Genomic DNA, 19,031 nt, shown 5'->3' on the forward strand with positions numbered 1-19,031 from the left:
ATAGAAAGCGAGAAATTACCCCTCAGGGGGGATGGCCATGCCTCAATCCCTTCTCCTCCATTCTCCTCTCAGGATATTGGGCACACACGCACACGCGCCCGGTGTGAGTTTAAGCTGCCAGGTCCAGGACTCGAACTGTGGTCGGCTACATGGGAGTTCAGCGACATAGCCATTACGCTAACTGCTGGTCCCCATGTGGGAGTCCAGAAATATAACCATTACGCCATATGCTGGTCCCACATATTGTAATACTTCTAAGCTTCGGGGTCAGTTCTGCAAGATCCATTTCTCAGATGGGATAACCAAGACCCAGTTTTAGGGGTCGTAAGACTCGCTGGGTAGCTACTAGCGAGGGAGATAATTCCAGGATCCAAATTCCTCGCCAGCCTGGCTGGGTGCTGGGCAGGGAGTCAGGAGGGAAACTGGGAAGCAGATTTGGGCTGTTCCTGTGGTTGGGCAGGGTGGTGCTGGTCTCACCGGTCTGGTAGGGGCGTTGGCTTCTGCACTCGCTTTTCTGGGCCCTTCCCATCGTGCCCAGCCCCGAGCTGGCCAACGTCTGTCAGGCTAAGTGCCAGCCCTCCAAGAACTCTTACGCAGGTCAGCGGTGACCTCCCAAGGAGAAAGAAGTATACCTTTCATGTCTGGTATCAGTCTCTTCCGGCTACATTATCTCACTTAACGTAGGAGCAGAGAACGAGGGAAAAAGATTCCTGGGTGGCAAGAAGGGCACCTGCAAGGTGTCCCAGGAGAAGTGACATTTGAGCCATAGTTTGAAGGATAATAATAGCAGTATCAGACACTTTCTTTTTTTAGAGATTTTTGCTTATAGGCGTATGCACTCACCACAGAGACAGAAAGTGAGAAATCAGCCCCTAAGGGGGATGGCAACGCCTCAACCCCTGTTCTTCCATTCTCCCCTTGGGATTTTGGGTACACACTTGCACATGCCCAGGGTGAGTTTTAAGCTGCCAAGCCCAAGATTCTAATCGTGGTTGGTTGGCCAACGTGGTCAGGGGGAGGCTCAGTGAGGTAACCATTAGGCCATCTGCTGGTCCCATCAGACACTTTTTTAAAAAAGAATGATTTGTTTTGTTATTTAACTTTATTGTTTTCCAGTTTGATCAGAGAGAGACAGAGAGAGAGAGAGAGAGAAAGGAAGAAAGCGAGCCACCAGGTCCAGGACTCGAACCATGGTCAGCCATGTGGGAGTCCAGTGCCTTTAACCACCACACCACCTGCTGGTCCCATCCTACACTTTTTGAAAGCTTATTAGGTGCTCATCTCTCTTCTGAGGCCTTCCCCTGCAGTATCTCATTGGATCCTCCCAAAACCCTGTGAGACCCCATGTTACCCAGATTGAACAAGGGAGAAATCAAACCCAGGCACAGAGAGGTTAATCAACCTGCCCAAGACCACACAGCTACCAAATGGTCGATCCAGGATTCAGTCCCAGGAAGGCCAACCACTTTGTCTGGGAGCCCGCCACCAGGTTGTGTAATCCCTCGGAACCTCAGTTGTTGAATCCATGAAGTGGGGTAATCGTGCAGTAGCGCGCAGCGCGCAGTTACTGTGAGGACGACGTGGAGCATCACCCTAAAGCGTGCCTGGCACACAGTGGCGGAGGCCCGTGACGGTCGCTGCAGTTGTGGTTATCTTCGGGATTTCCCCTCCCCCCCTGGCCGCGGCTTCCTCCCCCGCAGTGGCAGCCCGTGACGTTCGAACAGCCGCTCACACTGTCTGGGTTTAATTGGAAAGTAGAAGCAGAGGGAAGGGGATGTTCGCGGGCCTCCCTGACTCCGATCGGGCCCCCAGGGAACGTGCGATTCTCCCTGCCGAGAGCAGACAGGGCTCCAGCCCCGGGCGCCGAGGTCCGACCCAGGAGGAGGTGCGCGGAGGGCGGAGAGGTGCGAGCGTGTGGGCTAGGGAGTGGACAGGGGACAGACAGTGTCTTGTGAGGCCGAGGCCAACTCACCCGGGGCCAGCGGCCACGCCCACCGGGGGCCTCTCCTTACCTGGCAGAGCCAGCCCTGGCGCGCCCTGGTCTCTGCGGCGGGTGCGCTCTGGCGCGCAAGACTGGGGTGCCAGCAGAGGGCGCGCGAGGGGGGCAGGGGGCCCGCCTTCCCGGAGCTCCTAGACGCGGAGAGGAGAGCCCGCGGTGGCCCCTGCGCGCTCCGCTCGCTCAGAGCACCGCCCCTACCTGTAGAGCCTGGGCGGGCGCCCCCTTCCCGGGCACCGATTTCGCCTCCTTCTCGGGAACCTCCCGTCCAGCTACCAGTGTTTCGGACAGGCGGCGTTGGGACCCGGTGGCAGGGCGCCAGGCTCGCAGCTGGTGACATGTAGGCGTCCCCGGTCCAGCCTCGGAACCTGGGCACCCTCCTGCCGGGAAAGTTTAGGGCTGGGCGCCATGGCCAGGAGCAGCTGCCTGAGTGTTCGCGTGGTGGAGGGCCGGGCGCTGCCCGCCAAGGACGTGTGAGTATCCCCGAGGCGCTCCGGGGGCGAGGGGCGCGCTAGGCATAGGGTGGGGCTGGGCTCACCCATTCCGTGTGCCAGGGCGGGTCGGCAGGAGGGCGTGGGTTCTTATAGAAGACCCCGCCTTGGTGCGAGATGGCCTTCAGGGATCGAGAGGTCCGCTGGCCATCCCTGCCCTGGCGCGAGGGGGCACCCAGACTCGGCGGACACCCCTCCCGCCCAGGGAAGGGAGGATGTGTTTGTTCCTGGGCTGCACTAAAGGGGGTCCTCGGGGTGGAAGAGGGGGATGGAAGGTCAGATTCTGTCAGAGCTGGTGAGGGGGCGGGGGACCCTTCCTTATCCAGGCGCTGCCCGAGGTGAGGCTTCTGTAGGCCTGGGTGCCGGCCTTTGGGGGGACCACTGGGGAGGAACACGGAGGATGGGTCCAGATAGACCCCAAAGTTCAGGGTGCATCTGGTGCTGGGGTTTGCAGAGTGTCACCAGGTGGCCTTCTGGGGTCCTTCTGGCTGAGGCGGAGCTCCCCAGTCCCGTAATTCCCAGTGCTGTGTGGGCCTTCCCTGGATGCTCAGTGCTGGAAGGGCCAATTCCGCCCTGTAGCCCCCTCCCTAGCCAGGTGTGACGGCCGGAGGACCCTTGGGCTCCCCTCAGTCCTGGTGGTGTTCTGATGCTCCCCCCAACCCCCTCCCCCCAGCTAAGCCAGCAGCTGCTAAACCAGCAAAATGCAGGAGGAGAGTCCCCTGCCTCACTGGGCGGCTACGAAGACAGGTGTGGGATCCTTTGGGAAGGACGTTGGCAGTGTGACCTTGAACCTGTTCCCCTCTGGACCTCAGTTTCCCCCTGGGCAGTAGGTGGGAGTGTCCACCTGGGTCTTGGGGGTTCACATCCAGCTATGAGGGTGGAGGGTCTTTGGGGGTTTACCTTGAGGCTGTGGTTAGTGGGCACATGCATCAGGGGCCATTGTCCAGGTAGGGGCTCGGTTATGCATCAACCAGCTCCCCAACCTTGGGCTCCTAGCAAGGAGTAGCTCACCTTTGTTCTCAGGAACCTGCCCCCTGACCCTCCAATACTACAGCTTGGCCAGGGAGAGCTGTTTGGGGCAATTTGAGCCACCCCCATCCTCATCAGTTTCCTCCTGCTAATAAACGTGCACCTTGAGGAAAAGCAGGGGATGACTGGGTGAATACAGCGACTGGGCAAGCCTGACACCCTCTTTCTGAGGAGTCCCCCAGAGCCCCTGAAAGTCAAAGATTCTGGTCCTGTCAGGCGGGGAGGCCGAAGTGGGGGCTGGCAGCAACCCAAGGTGGAAATGACCCTTTCCAGAAACTGGGTTCCCGTATTGCTGAGTTCCAGACACCCCACCAGCCCAGGAGAGGGGCCAGGAGGGGTTGGTGGTGTCACGACTGGACCCCAACACTGGGTTGCAGGGCTCCTGTTTCCCCTGGGAAGGGAGTTGAGTTGTACCTGGTTCCTACATGTCTCGGTCACTCTTCCTCCCTCCCCACCCAGTTCCCGGGCCGAGGTGAGCTCTGGCCCACACCCCAGAAGAATCACTGAGCTGGGGATCCCACCAGCCTGCCTCAGTTTCCCTAGCTGTTGACTGCCTTCCTCAGAGGGACTGTTCTCAGAGCATCCTGGGATCTCCAGGGCTGTGGAGGCTCTGGGGTGGGGAGTTATCTCTCTCCTCCTCTAAGGGAGAGAGAGCCAGACTCTGCCTAAAATCTTGGCGGAGTCAGGGGTGGGGGTGGGGGTGTCTATTCTGCTCTGACCTGGAGGATATCTTTAGAGTTATTACTATTATATATTTATTTTAATTTGCCAGAGGGCACATGTGGTTGCCAAAGAGACAGAGACAGAGAGAACATGAGAACGCACCCCTCACGAGGATGGTCATGCCACAATCCCTTCTCCATCCTCCTTTCCAGATTTTGGGCACACATACACACACCTGGCATGATTCTCAAGTCACCGGGCCCGGGACTCAAACTCTGCTCTTGGCCATATGGGATTCAGTTGCCTTAACCACTACGCTACAAGCTGGCCCAACTTGTTACTATTGTCAATAGCAGCTGGCAGTCGAGGGCTTTCTGTGTACCAGGCCTGTGGTTCTCTTAGCATCTCCATTTTACACATGGGGAAACCAGGGCCCAGAGAGGCAAAGTCACTCGCCTAAGGTCACACAGCTAGGAGCTGAACTCTGCCTGCCTGCATGCATGCACCAGCCCGCTCAGGTGAAGGCCGAGGGCCGGGCTTTCCCATGTTTGGGCTGGGACGGGGGCATGGGAAAAGGCCAAGAGTCTAGAGAGATCAAGGGTCTGGAAGGAGCCACCGTCTCCTGCCACCGTCTCCCCTACCTGATGGGAACCTGATAAGGGCCTTGTGCGTCAGAGCCCTGGGGCTGACTTGCTGAGCTCGGCTCCCATGCGGGGCGTGGGGCCAGGCCAGCTGACCGGAGAGGGCCTGTGTCCCAGCCCTTTGCCAGCGGGATCCCAGCCATTCCATCCCACTTGCGGTCGGGGAAACTGAGGAATGGGGCCTGCCTAAAGGAGGAGAGTACCAGGGAGAAGCCGAGACACAGGACATTCCCCCAGCCACAGGTGTCCAGGGGCACAAGACAGGGGCCCCCACTGAGCCTCAAGTGTCTAGGGATAGAACCAGACAGAGACACGGGGTACTGGGGCATCCACCCAGAGTGGCTATGGGACGGGGAAACTGGGGCACAGGGAAAAACTCATCCAGCCGAACGGGCTCAGGTCAGAGCCGACCGAGTGCCCACGTCTGTCTTCCTTGAATCCCTGTCACATTTGTGGCTCTGTGACACACTGAACAGAGAGGCGATGGGGGAGCCAAGAGGGGGTGGGGAGGAGAAAGGGGAGGCAGACCCCCACCCCTCCCAGGAGCTCAGAGTTCGGAAGTTGGGGGAGGTTCGGGGACAGGGGCTGAACACCTGGAGAACTAAGACAGCCAGATGCTCTTAAATGCTTCTTTTAGAATGATGGTAATCAGGGAGGGCCTTTCTGAGGAGGTGACATTTGGATTGGAGGTTTGAATGACAAGAAGGAGCCAGCCATGACAGGATCAGGCTCAGAGTGCCTTAAGCAGAGGACACAGCGAAGGCTGAAGTCCTGAGGCTGGCACTACCTCGAAGGCAGGACAAAGAAAACCTGTGTGGTGGGATTGGGGCAGGAAAAAAGGGGGCGCTGGGAGACAGTTTGGGATTTACTGGTAACTCGTATTGTGAAGGGGGGATGGAGGCGGCTCTTGGTTCATGGTGTCTTTTTTTATATTTAAATGCTTACTTTAATTTAATTTATTTATTTGTAAATGGATTATTTTTATTTTATTTATTATCATTACTCTTTAATTTTGACTAGAGAGAGAGATAAAACAAGCCGTCAGGTCCGGGACTCAAACCACAGCCGGCCATGTGGGAATCCAGCACTTTAACCACTACACCACCTGCCAGCCCCTCATTCATTTATTTTCATTTGACCAGACACCCACACAGAGGGAGAGAGTGAGAAAGCAAGCCACCAGGTCTGGGATTCAAACTGTGACACTCGACCTGTGGGAGTGTCCAGCGCCCTAACCACCACGCCAGCGGCTGGTCCTCGTGGTGCCTCTTATTATGAAGGGGGGGTGGAGCTGGCTTTGGCTGACTCGTGGCTCCTCAAGGAGATACAACGCGCCTTTCCCTGGGTCACTTTTGAGGTCCGGGTCCCCAGAACTGTGCCCTCAGTGAGAATCTGCAGAGGCCATCCTCACTGAGTGCTGACGAATGGGGGGTCCCAGAGGGTGGCAGTAATGCCCTGTGGGGGGGTTCTCCTTTCGTTCCTCCCGCCGCCCAGGAGGTAAGTGTTCATGTATGTCCTATTTATAGAAGAGAGACGCTGAGGCCGGGAGGGGAGGGGACTTGTCAGGGGTCACACAGCCAGGGGAAGGTGTGGCCAGGTGGGAGGCCCTGACAGGACACGCACCTGACCTCTGTCCAGACTCGTGGGCCTCATGCCCCTGCGGTCCACCCCTAGGCTTCTGTGCGTGGAGGGCTGGACGTGGGGGGTGTCTCCCATTGGTGCTCTGGGGTCCAGTCTGTTAGCAGGACTTGCTGTGAGCCCCTGGGGAAGCCCTCTCCCTCTCTGGGCCTCACTCACTCTTATCTGTAGAGTGAAGGTGGTGCGGGCCCCTCAGACCATGTCTCTCTTGTACCCGCTTCTGACACGCTTCCTTCCACAGGTCTGGGAGCAGCGACCCCTACTGCCTCATGAAGGTGGATGACGAAGTGGTGGCCAGGTGAGAAGTGGACACGCCAGGCCTGGGGCGAGCGCCGCAGGGGAGGGCAGTGCCAACCCGGGGTACTTGCAGCCTGGAGATGGCCCTGGCCTCCCTAAGGCTGGACGCCGGCCCCACCACACGGAGGCGTGCTCTCTCTGTCTCGTCCCGATCATTGGCTGCCGGCTCCCTGGGCTGACTCAGCGGCTGCCAGCCCGTGTCTCTCACGATGGCCTCCCCGGGGGCAGGCATCTCACGCTTGGCTGGAACGACTGGATCCGGGCCTGCAGGGTGCTGCGGGCACTAGCGTGTATGCATGCGTGCATACTTGTGCATGTATGCATGCATGTGTGTGTGCATGCATGTGTGTGCGTGCGTGTCCATATTGACCCGGCTGGACCTGTTTGTGGGCGTTGGGGTGGAAGGTTGTTGCAAGCCTGGTATGAACACCGGTGGCCACGTACGCTTGCTTCTGTGGGTGTGCAGGCCCATGGGCTTGCGTGTGTACCACGTAGTGTGTGTGCGTGTGCGTGCACGGGCACGTGAGCTGGCCTGTGCATGTGCATGAGTACAAATCCCTGCCTAGGCGTGCAGGCGCCAGTGTGAACACACATGAGGGTGTTGGTGTGTGCGTGCGTGTCGGAGCGGGCGTCCACTGAGCTGCGAGGCACTCCCACCCCCGCAGGCCGAGGGACAGCTCTCAGCCCCCGCAGGCCTGAAGGGGCGGGTGGGCGGGCGGCTGAGGCCTTGGTTCCTATGGAGACGGCAGGATTCAGGATGCTCCTGGCACTGGTTTTGGTCCAGATGGGCCAGGAGCTGGGGGCGGGGAGCCCATCCGGGGAGGGGTGAGCTGCAGCACCCCAGCTGAGCACCCCCAGTGTTTTCCCTGTCTCAGGCTGCCCTCTGCCCCGTTCCACAGATGGATTTTCTGTGTGACTCCAGGCTGCAGTCTCTCCCTCTCTGGGCTGCCAGGAGTCTCCCAGTTCAGGGGTAGGGGAGCCTAGGGGAACCTCTGGCTGGGCAAAGGCCAGGGTAGGGGAAGAAGATGTCTGGAAGGAAGCTCCCGGGGTCCCTCTGATGGCGGTGCCCCCGTTCTCAGTGGCGAGAGCAGGGTGTGCACGTGTGCATGCATGTGTGTGTTTGTGAGCTCTTTATGGGGGAGGGAGTGGTGAATCAAAGGAGGAGCTGCGAGTGTGGGAACCAAATTTTGCAGCCTTAAAATGTGTGCGTCTTCACTGGGTGAAGTGGAGTCTGTGTTTTCTTTTGGGTACAGGGACGCGTGTCTGCAGGGCTTTCGGGGCAGAGAGGCTGTGTGTGTGTCTGCTCCTGGGCCTTGGTCCCTGGCCCTCCTTTGGTCCCCTGTTCACGGTGTGAGCCCTGCCAACCTGCATGCTCTGGCCCGCACCAGCCTCAGGTCTCCTGGCTGTCTCCGTGCCCACTTCCTGTCCCTCAAGGTCACCAAGCTCCTCCCTGCCCCAGAGCCTTTGCATGTGCCGTTCCAGCCACCTGGAGTATGTGTCCTCACTCTCTCTCTCCTCTTGCCTGGCCACCTCCTGCAGGAAGCCTTCCCTGACCCCCCAACCCCAAGCCCCAGGCTCAGACAAGAGCCTGAGCTAACCCCAGTCACACCGTTCTTCCTCGGTGTCTGAGAGTTCAGGAGAGGGCACCCTGTGGAGGAGGCTCGGGGGTGAGGGGACAGGGGCCTGGTGTCCTCTTCCTCTGGGTCTCCAGAGCTCTGCCCAGGCTCAGCCCACAGTCCCAGTGAGGTTTGCGGAGTGAATGAATGAATGGATGAATGAATTGTGCCTGTGGGTGTCTGTCGTGGGACTCTGTACGTGCGTGTGTGCATCCGCATGTATCTCTATGCGAGGGTGAGGGTGTGGCTGTGGGTGTCTGTGTGCGTCTCCTTATTCCAGACACGGGTCTGTCCATGCGAATGCCTGTATTCTCTGTGTCTATCTGTACATGTCGGTATTACAAACACACAGTAGGTGCTTTTAGAGATTTCCAAGGGTGCACGTGTGTGTGCGCGTGTGTGTGTGTGTGTGTGCATGTGTGTGTATGCATGACTGTATCTCTGTGTCTCTGGATCCCTCGGTGTATCTGTGAGTGTCACTCCGCCTCAGTGTGCATCCTCATGCAAGTGGCTGGGTGTGTCTGTCTGTGAGTTCGTGTGTGTCTGGACCCTTAGTATGCCACACATGGGCCTCTGAGTGTGTGTGTGTGTGTGTGTGTGTGCGTTTGGCGTCTGAGTATGTGCCCGTGTGTGTGTTGCGCTCTCTAATGAGCGTCTGAGTCTGGGGATGTGAGTGTCCGGGCCTGTGTGTGCCTTTGGGGTCTCTGTTCCAGGTGTGTGTGCATGTGGAGGGTCTATGTGTGTGGTCCTGTGGGGGTCTCTTGGCATGTGTGTGCCCAGATCTGCGTGTGTGTGTGTGTGAGACTGTGAGCCCGAGCCCCAGACCCCCTTTTCCAGGACAGCGACGGTCTGGCGGAGCCTGAGCCCCTTCTGGGGGGAGGAGTACACGGTGCACCTGCCCCTAGACTTCCACCATCTGGCCTTCTACGTGCTGGACGAGGACACTGTCGGGTGTGTGGCTGGGGCAGGTGGGGTATGTGTGCTGGGGACCGAAGCCTGAGTGCTTGAGGGGAGGTGGGACAGGGGCCTCTCCCCACAGTCAAGTGACCCCTATGGGCAGGACGGGGTCCCTGACACGTACCCCCATCTTCCCGCCTTCCACAGACATGACGATGTCATTGGCAAGATCTCGCTCAGCAGAGAGGCGATCGTGGCGGACCCCCGAGGTGGGCAAAGGGCACTGCTCTCCCAGGGGAGGGAGCGGGTGGCCATGCCCAGAGTAGGCACTTGCCAGGGCATAGCGGCAGCACAGAGATGCACAGAGCCCTCGGTGGACGATGAAAGACTTTTGTGGTTTTTAATCTTTCATTTTTAATTCAGGGCATTTATTAAGCGGTTAATTCATGTACATACTTTAATGTTCAGATCGTATAATGAGAAGTGGAATTCTCCCCCACCCCGCCCCACTCTGTCCCTCCCTGGTGTTCACGGCCGTCTGTAGAGAGATTTTCTATATGTCCGTGCAAGCCCCAGTACTGAGAGCAGCTAGCGCTTACGCTAGCTTTCTAAGTGCTTTGCATGTTTTGACTCACTCAGTTTTTTTTTTAAATTTTATTATTATCATCATTCTTCATTTTTTTTTTTTATTTGAGAGGTTTTTGCTATAGGGCGCTTGTGCTCACCAGAAAGGCAGAGAGAGACAGAGAGACAGAAAGCGAGAAATCCCCCCCCAGAGGGGATAGCCATGCCACAATCCCTTCTCCTCCATTTTCCTTGCGGGATCTTGGGCACGCACGCACACGTGCCCGGTGTGAGTTTAAGCCACCGGGTCTAGGACTCGAACTGCAGTCGGCTACATGGGAGTCCAGCGACATAGTAATTACACTAACTGTTGGTCCCTATTCACTCAGTTTTCATAATGACCCTGTGAGGTGGGTACTTGTGTTACTCCCACTTTATAGGTGAATAAACGGAAGCACAGAGGGTGAAAGGACTTGTTCAAGATTACAGAGTTACTACGTGAAACAAGAAAATCCATCTTGGGGGACCAGCAGGTGGCGTGGTGGTTAAGGCACTGGATACTCCCACATGGCCGACTACGGTTCGAATACTGGACCTGGTGGCTTGCTTTCTCACGTTCCCTCCCTCTCTCTCTGTGTATCTCTCTCTGGTCAAATTAGGATAAATGAATGAATAAATAAAATTAAATAAATAATTATTTGAAAAAAAAAAAAGAAAAAAAAAATCCACCTTGGGAGCTGTACCAGCATTGGCAGGAAGGCTGTCTGGTTCTGGAGTTTGTGTGCGTGTGCATTCTTTAACAATCATTTTAATTTCATTGATTCATTTATTTTAATTTGACCGGAGAGAGGGGGGATGGGAATGAGGAAGCACGGGCGGCACCGGGTATTCTTGCGCTTTCCCTGGTTCCAGCCCTGCTGCAGTGAACAGCCCGGTACAAACACGATGCCACACAGACACAGGCCACGGGAACCAATCAGATAACAGGGGAGAGTTGTTGGGTCAGAGGGTGCACTTTTGCATATTTGGTAATGATGACCTCATGGGGGAAGAAATCATTTACACACCCCATGCTTGTGCAAAACCATTATCAGTTTGTTTTTCTTTAGAGGTTGCCTTAGGGTGTGGGCACTTGCTGGAGATAGGGGGAGACAGAGACAGTGAGAGGGAAAGTGAAAAATCACTCCCTGGGAGAATGACCACACCACAATTCCTTCTCCTCCATTCTCTTCTCCGGATTTTGGGCATGCACACACACACGCCCGGTGTGAGTTTTAAGCCATGGTTCCGGGACTCGAACTGTGGTCGACTACGTGGGAGTCCAGCCACATAACCATTATGCTATCTGCTGGTCCTGACATGATTCCTTCGAATACTAGAAGGGCAGAATAAAGGAATGAAATAGGAAACCTGGCTTCCAGGGGCTTACAGACTAGATAGGAAAGCAAAACGCACTTGTACAGAGTCCGTGGCAAGAAAAGAAGGAAACTGCCCCTAGGTCTGCATGTGCGTGCTTTTTTTATTTTTTATTTTATTATTATTATTTTTTTTTAGAGAGGTTTTCGCTATAGGGCGCATGCGCTCGCCAGACAGGCAGAGAGAGACATAGAGACAGAAAGCAAGAAATCACCCCCCAGGGGGGGATGGCCATGCTGCAATCCCTTCTCCTCCATTCTCCTCTTGGTATCTTGGGCACGCACGCACACGCGCCTGGCGTGAGTTTAAGCCACCAGGTCCGGGATGCGAACTGCGGTCGACTACGTGGGAGTCCAGCAACATAGCCATTACGCTAACTGCTGGTTCCCATCTTTTTTCATTTTTTAGATTTTTTTGCCATAGGGTGTGTGTGCTGGTTGGAGAGAGACAGAGTGTTGTCGGAGAGGGACACAGAGGATGATGGGGAGAGACAGCGAGAGAGGGAAGGTGAGAAATCACCCCTTAGAGGGGATGGCCACGCCGCAATCCCTTCTCCTCCATTCTCCTCTCGGGATCTTGGGCATGCACACACATGGGCCTGGCATGTGTTTCAAGCTTCCTGGCTAGGAGCTACAACCGCAGAGTTGGCCATGTAGGACCCAGTGCCTTAACCAGCAAGCCATCTGCTGGCCCTGGTTTTTGTTTTTTAAACAGAACGTGGAGGTGGAGGTGGAGGTATGAGGAACATCACTGGCATGACGATGATGAGAAGAGAGTAGTAAAGGCTATTGTGATCAAGGAAGACATCCTGGAGGAAGAGAGATGGTCGGTCCTTACCTAACGCACTGGTAAAGGCATTAAGGTGCCTCTCTACGAATTCTCTTCCAGAGTTAGGTGTAGGCCTGGCCAAATGGAGCACTTGGCTTGAGGTTGACCGGAGAGGGCCTTAGATACCGGGCCAGAGTCAGGCTCTAGAGTTTCTTCTGGAAGCAGTGGGGAGCCATCGATGGCTCTTGAGCAAGACAATAAAGAGTGGGACTGCATCATTATCAGAAGATGGAGTGGTAGGAGAGATCGGCTGGGCTTTCAGAAGTTCTCTGCAACGGCTCTGTGGATACCGGGTCACGGCAGGACAAGCCTGGCTGCGGAAGATCCGTTAGGAGCTCATTGCTGTAATCGAGAGAGAAAGCTGTTGGTGTGTTGCACTTGGAGGTAGCAGTGGAGGGAGAGACGTGATGGACATTCCATTTCCTGCGGCGTAGTGGCTTAGACCCCCAGAAGGGCCCTCCTACCCCATAAGAGGGAGATTCTGACTCACACAGGATTCCTGAGCCTTTGCTGGCTGGCTGTAAAGAAGGAAAATTCCTCGGAATCTTACCCACTGCAGATCAGAAGCTATAACCTAGCAAGGAGCGGTGGTCATAAAGCAAGGGGGTAAGGAAGATTTTTCCTGAAAGTACATGTCACTGTCAGAACCAGCAGATGGTGTAGTGGTGAAGGCGCTGGACTCCCACATGGCTGACTGAGGTTCCAGTCCTGGACCCAGCGGCTTGAAATTCATGCTGGGGACATGTACATGCATGCCCAGAATCCCAAGAGGGGAATGGAGGAGAAGGGACTGTGGTATGGTCATCCCCCTCTGGGGAGTGATTTCTTGCTTTCTGTCTCTTTGTCTCTCTCGGTCTCTCTAGTGAGTGCATGTAACCTATATCTCTCAAAAAATAATAAAAGTAGGGACCAGAAGTTAGCATAATGGCTATGTCGCTGGACTCCCATGTAGTCAACCGCAGTTCGAGTCCTGGACATGGTGGCTTAAACTCATGCCAGGAGCGTGTGCGTACGTGCCCAAGATCCCAAGAGGAGAATGGAGAAGAAGGGTCGGTGGTATGGCCATCCCCTCTGGGGAGTGATTTCTTTTTTTTTTTTTTTCTTCACTATAGGGCGCGTGCGCTCGCCAGACAGAGAGAGAGATAGAGACAGAAAGCGAGAAATCACCCCCCAGAGGGGATGGCCATCCCACCGACCCTTCTTCTCCATTCTCCTCTTGGGATCTTGGGCACGTACGCACACGCGCCCGGCGTGAGTTTTAAGCCACCGGGTCTAGGACGTGAACCATGGTGGACTACGTGGGAGTCCAGCGACATAGCCATTACGCTAACTGCTGGTTCCCAAGGAGTGCTTTCTTGCTTTCTGTCTCTTTGCCTCTCTTGGCCTCTCTGTAAGTGCATGTACCCTATATCTCTCAAAAAAAAAAAAATAAATAAAACTAGGGACCAGCAGTTAGCGTAATGGCTATGTCGCTGGACTCCCATGTAGTCGACCATGGTTTGAGTCCTGGACATGGTGGCTTAAACTCATGCCAGGAGCTTGTGCGTGTGTGCCCAAGATCCTGAGAGGAGAATAGAGGGGAAGGGATTTGCGGCGTGGCCACCCTCCCCCCCGCCCCGGGGGGGGTGATTTCTCGCTTTCCGTCTCTCTGTCTCTCTCTGTCTTTCTGGCAAGCACACACGCCCTATAGCAAAAACCAATAAAAAAAATAATAAAAATAAAGTACATGTCACTGTCAAGTCCTTTGTCAACACAGAGGCTTGAGCTGGGGGCAAGGTGTATATAACTGAGCATGGGAATTATCTATTAGACTGAGACCTTCAAATGGTCCTAGAATAAGTAACGGCCATTTTTTCTCCATAGAGAAGCATCTTCACTCTAAGTCTCCCCCAGCCCGAGTTCAAACACACATGACTTCCCGACCAGAGATCACCAGTCACACAAGGAAATGGGCCATCGTAAGCCCAAGTCAGCAGAAATAATGACCACCAGGATTAGATCCATGAAGACTTTAGATTGTGTAATTATGGTATCCAGGACATAAAAAAGAATGAAATATTTAAAGAAATAAAATTTTTTGGGACCAGCTGGTGGCATAGTGGTTATGGCACTGGACACTCCCACATGGCTGACTACAGTTTGAGTCCCGGACCTGGAGGCTTGCTTTCTCACTTTTCCTCTCCCTTTCTCTCTCTCTCTGTGTCTCTCTCTGGTCAAATGGAAATAAATGAATGAATAAATAAAATTAAATAGAGGGAACCAGCAGTTAGCGTAATGGCTATGTCGCTGGACTCCCACGTAGTCGCCCGCGGTTCGTGTCCCGGACCCGGTGGCTTAAAACTCACGCCGGGCGCGTGTGCGTGCGTGCCCAAGATCCCGGGAGGAGAATGGAGGAGAAGGGATTGCGGCGTGACCATCCCCCCTGGGGGGTGATTTCTCGCTTTCTGTCTCTATGCCTCCCTCTGTCTGTCTGGCGAGCGCACGCGCCCTATAGTGAAAAAAAAAAAAAACCCTCTCAAAAAAACAAAAAAACAAAACAAAACAAAATTAAATAGATAATTAAAAATAAAATAAAATTTGTAATTACAAGAAAGGCCAGCAATAACAGCAATCAATTGAGAAACAACAGGTGTTTTTTTTTTTAAAAAAAGAATTATTTATTTTGGAACCAGCAGTTGACGTAATGGCTATGTCGCTGGACTCCCACGTAGTCAACTGCGGTTCGCATCCCGGACCCAGTGGCTTTAAACTCAACGCCGGGTGCATGTGCGTGCGTGCCCAAAATCCCGAGAAGAGAATGAAGGAGAAGGGATTGCAGCATGGCCATCCCCCCTGGGGGTGATTTCTCGCTTTCTGTCTCTCTGTCTCTCTCTGTCTGTCTGGCGAGTGCACGCACCCTATAGTGAAAACCTCTCCCCCCACCAAAAAAAAAAAAAAAAAGAAAGAAATTTTCCTCATCTGGAAACGGGAACAACTGCAGTACCTACAGCCCAGGGCTGACGTGAGAAGCCCGTGACGTCATGCATGTTTGACATGTGCACACGGTGCCTAGGACGTGCGGGTGTTTACTCAGTGTTTGCGCCCGTGCCCCCCAGGGATCGACAGCTGGATCAACCTGAGCCCTGTGGACCCAGATGCCGAGGTGCAGGGTGAGATCCGTCTGGCGGTGCAGATGCTGGAAGACGTGCGGGGCCGGTGCCTTCGCTGCCATGTGCTCCAAGCCAGGTATGGTCACCATGGAGGCGGGCCGAGGGGTGGTCTGAAATGAACAGGAATCTCCTGGGTCTCCCTCAGCTCCCCGACCTTTGGGACTTCCTTACTCCTGCGGTCCTTCTGAGCTCACGGATACAAACGATCCAACCCAAGATCACCAAAATCATTGTTGGGTCCCCAGTGGCCAGAACAACTGCTCAGACCTTCAGGATGGCTGGACAGATGAGTTGCAAGTGTATTCGGTGGTGACTGACAGATACCCAACTCATACTAGCTTAAGCAAAAGAGCTAGTGTATTGGCTCGTAGGAGGATGTGTGGCTTCAGGCACGGCTGGATCCAGGTACTCAAGTGGTGACATCACTGTCTTCTGGCTCTGCTGTCCTCTGGGTTAATGTCACTCTTAGGCGGCCTCTGCCTAGGTGCAGACAAACATGACCCTAGCAGTCCCAGGCTGGCATCTGGCCAACTTAGCTGCTCCAACTGGAAATTTCTGCTTCTCTCCATTCTCAACCAATGTCCTGGGAAAGACGCTCGCTGGTTCAGTCTGGGGCATGTGCCTGTCTCCGGGCCCGCCACACTGGCTGATTGGTCAGGCCTGAGGCACAAGCCCCAGGAGAGATTGGCCCATGTAAGTCATGTGAGCTGGGAGAGAGGGAGGTAGTTATTGTCCCAGGGAAGGGGTCAGAGGGAAGACAGATGCAGAGCCAGCAAGGCCACAGAAGGCCCTCCAGGGACCCCCGCTCAGGGCATGCATCTTCGCTCTTGCTCTGCTGTGACTCCTCCTCCCTTCCTCAGCTCTCCCATACCCTGCCCCTTAAATACCTCCCCCCTCCCCTCCTCATTGCCCCTCTGGTCTTTCTGCCCTTTCTCTCACTTGACTCCTCTAACCCTCACATTCAGGCTGGCCCTTGGCCAGGCTGGAGAGGATCCGTGTTTCTAGTTTGCTGTGTGACCATAAAGCCCTTCCTTGCCCTCTCTGTGTCCTCCCCACCACCTTCAGAATCTATCCTCAGCTTTGGCCTCTCCTGGAACCTCCTGGAATCAGGAGGAGGGGGAACCAGGAGACAGACCCGAGGACTCCGTGTGGGGCAAGGGCTCCTCGCCTGTTTCTGTCCTCGGGCCCCCTCCCCAACCAACCGCGAGGCTGTGCAGAATTCTTGCAAACAGGAGAGGGACTGATTGCTGTCGCTTAGCAACTGGGCTGGCTCCTAGGAAACCAAGAAGGCTTGGATGCGGAGCAGGGGTGGGAGGCGCGCTGGAGGAGGGAGCAGGAAGCCCCTGGTGGGGAGCGGGGTCCTGGATTTGGGGCTCTCAAGAAGGAGGACCGGGGAGGCTGATTGGGTGAGACTTTGGGGTCATCCTGGCAACCCGAGGCAGGGCGTCTCTGTCTCACACCCACGGGTGGTTCCTAGGCCGACTGTGAATGAGTTGAGGGCTGCCAGGTGTTATGGCAAGCCCTTTATACACAGCATCTCATTTAACCCTGCTTATTTAAAAAAATATATTTTATCTAAATTTATTTATTTATTTAAATTTTGACCAGAGAGAGAGAAAAAGTGAGAAAGCAAGCCACCAAGTCCGGGACTCGAACAGTGTTCGGCCATGTAGGAGTCCAGTGCCCTTAACTACCACGCCACCTGCTGGCCCCAGTCTGCTTATTTATTTATTTATCTATTTAACTTTAGAGGTTTTTGCTATAGGGCGCGTGCACTTGCCAGAAAGACAGAGAGAGACAGAGAGACAGAAAGCGAGAAATCACCCCCCGGGGGGATGGCCACGCCGCAATCCCTTCCCCTCCATTCTCCTCTTGGGATCTTGGGCATGCACGCGCACGTGCCCGGTGTGAGTTTAAGCCACTGGGTCCAGGACACGAACCGCGGTCGACTACATGGGAGTCCAGCAACATAGTCATTATGCTAACTGCTGGTCCCTCTGCTTATTATTAAAGTTTATTTATGAGAGAGAGAGAGAGGCCCCCACAGGGTTTGCATGCTGCAATCCACGCCTAACCTCAACCATCTGGACCACGAGTACGCATGCATGTGTCCTGCATGCTCACAGAGGACCCAGGTCACGAACCCAGGACTTTTCCCATGTGACTCCAGTTGCAGTACCACCACCTGACCCTGAGGCTCATCTACTACACCCCTATTTTCCAAATGAGGAAAGTAAGAGCTCAGAGCAGCAAAGCGACTTCCTCGTGTCACCCAGCCACTGTGTGCTGAGCCAGGCTTCCGGCCCTTGCATCAAGTCTCCCGCTTGCTCGGGGCCTCCAGGGACGCTGAGGTGCCCTCCTCCTCCTCACTGCACTGTCACTGCCTGGCTGTGTGATGCAGGACCTGACCTTTCTGGCCTTGGTTTCCCCAGACCCGTCTGGGAAGTGCCAGCATACTGGTGGCTCCCTGGGGCCGTGCGAGGCGACAGGATGAGACTGGATTTGGATGGATGGCCATGGCGAGGGGAGCCCCCTTGCTGGGCCCCTCTGGTGGGAGAGTTCATTGCCTTGGAAACCAGCAGCATTGATTCATCTACCCTGAACCCCCTTTGCAAGGCTCACTCGGGTCTGGGCCTCAGGTCCGATGTCCCTTCATTCCTTTCCTCATTGTCCCCAGGGACCTGGCCCCCCGAGACATTTCTGGCACGTCCGACCCATTTGCACGTGTGTTTTGGGGCAACCAGAGCTTGGAGACCTCGGTGAGTGGTGGGGCTCGGAGAGGAAGAGCCGGACGTCTGGTGGAGGGGGTTCCCGTCAGCTCTCTCACTCACAGTCCACTTTCCCCACCCCGTAGACCATCAAGAAGACTCGCTTCCCACACTGGGATGAGGTGCTGGAGCTTTGGGAGACACCCGGTGGCCCGTCTCCACTGCGGGTGGAGCTCTGGGATTGGGACATGGTGGGCAAGAACGACTTCCTGGGCATGGTGAGCGACAATACCCTCCATGGCTCCCCAGTGCCTCTATGGTGAAGGATAGCCAGATGGGCGGAGCCTCTTGGGGCTCAGAAGGGTGGTTGGCCAGGTTCCCCTGGCCAGGCCTGGGAGACGCAGTCCCACTGTCCCCTGTACAGATGAGGACACTGAGGCTCTCAAAGGAGCCTGCCTGAGCTCACGGATGGGCTGATCCTCGTCCCAGGACGAGAGCATGCAGGAAGTCTGTGCGCTGGCCCTGTGCCAAGTGCGTCCCAGCATCTCTGCAGTCCCCCAAGGCTCGTGGCCAGCCTGTGAGGCTGGGACTGCAAGGACCTCCATTTCACAGATAGGGAAACTGAGGCTCAGTGGCCTTCACAAGGCCTTATCCTAAGAAATAGCAGAGCCAGGACCTGAGCTCATGTCTTTTTGACCCTGGAGCCATAAGTCCCACTCCTGGAAGCACGGGGGTCAAGGTCCTCCCCTTGGTGTCCCCATCTGTAAAGTGGGCTGGTGGCTCCTTCCCCAGTAGTGGTGGGTATGGAAGGGCCTGTGTGCTCAGGGCTGAGAGTCGCCTTTTTTTTTTTTTTTTAATTGTCCTAAGGCATATGTGGTCTTCAGAGAGAGACAGAGAGGGAGAGGGAGAACACAGTCCCCAATGGGGCATGGTCACGCCACAATTCTTTTTCCATTTCTTCTTCCTGTTGAGATTTGGGGCACACATGCTCATGCACCTGGTGGATTTTTCTCTTTTCTTTCTTTCTTTCTTTCTTTCTTTCTTTCTTTCTTTCTTTCTTTCTTTCTTTCTTTTTTTTTTTTTTTAGAGATTTTTTTG

At 55.2% G+C, this 19,031-nt stretch overlaps 1 protein-coding gene across 3 annotated transcripts in view; it reads left to right on the forward strand.

Moving 5' to 3' along the window:
* The first annotated feature begins 1,765 nt into the window (after positions 1-1,765).
* Positions 1,766-19,031, forward strand: part of RASAL1 (RAS protein activator like 1) — a 35,447-nt gene continuing 18,181 nt past the window's right edge. Inside the window, exons 1-7 of one of the 3 annotated variants that reach the window (XM_006151694.1) lie at positions 1,766-1,904; positions 6,700-6,756; positions 9,209-9,322; positions 9,476-9,537; positions 15,172-15,301; positions 17,903-17,984; positions 18,080-18,211. In XM_006151694.1, the coding sequence (XP_006151756.1) occupies positions 6,728-6,756; positions 9,209-9,322; positions 9,476-9,537; positions 15,172-15,301; positions 17,903-17,984; positions 18,080-18,211 (549 nt within the window). In that variant the 5' untranslated portion in view covers positions 1,766-1,904; positions 6,700-6,727. Of the gene's footprint in view, positions 1,905-2,126; positions 2,470-6,699; positions 6,757-9,208; positions 9,323-9,475; positions 9,538-15,171; positions 15,302-17,902; positions 17,985-18,079; positions 18,212-19,031 lie in introns of those variants that run through there. The other 2 variants (XM_006151693.2, XM_014589033.1) reach the window with 2 other exon arrangements.

The sequence above is a fragment of the Tupaia chinensis genome, unplaced genomic scaffold (genome assembly GCF_000334495.1).
Source record: "Tupaia chinensis unplaced genomic scaffold, TupChi_1.0 Scaffold000323_1, whole genome shotgun sequence".
NCBI lineage: Eukaryota > Metazoa > Chordata > Mammalia > Scandentia > Tupaiidae > Tupaia > Tupaia belangeri.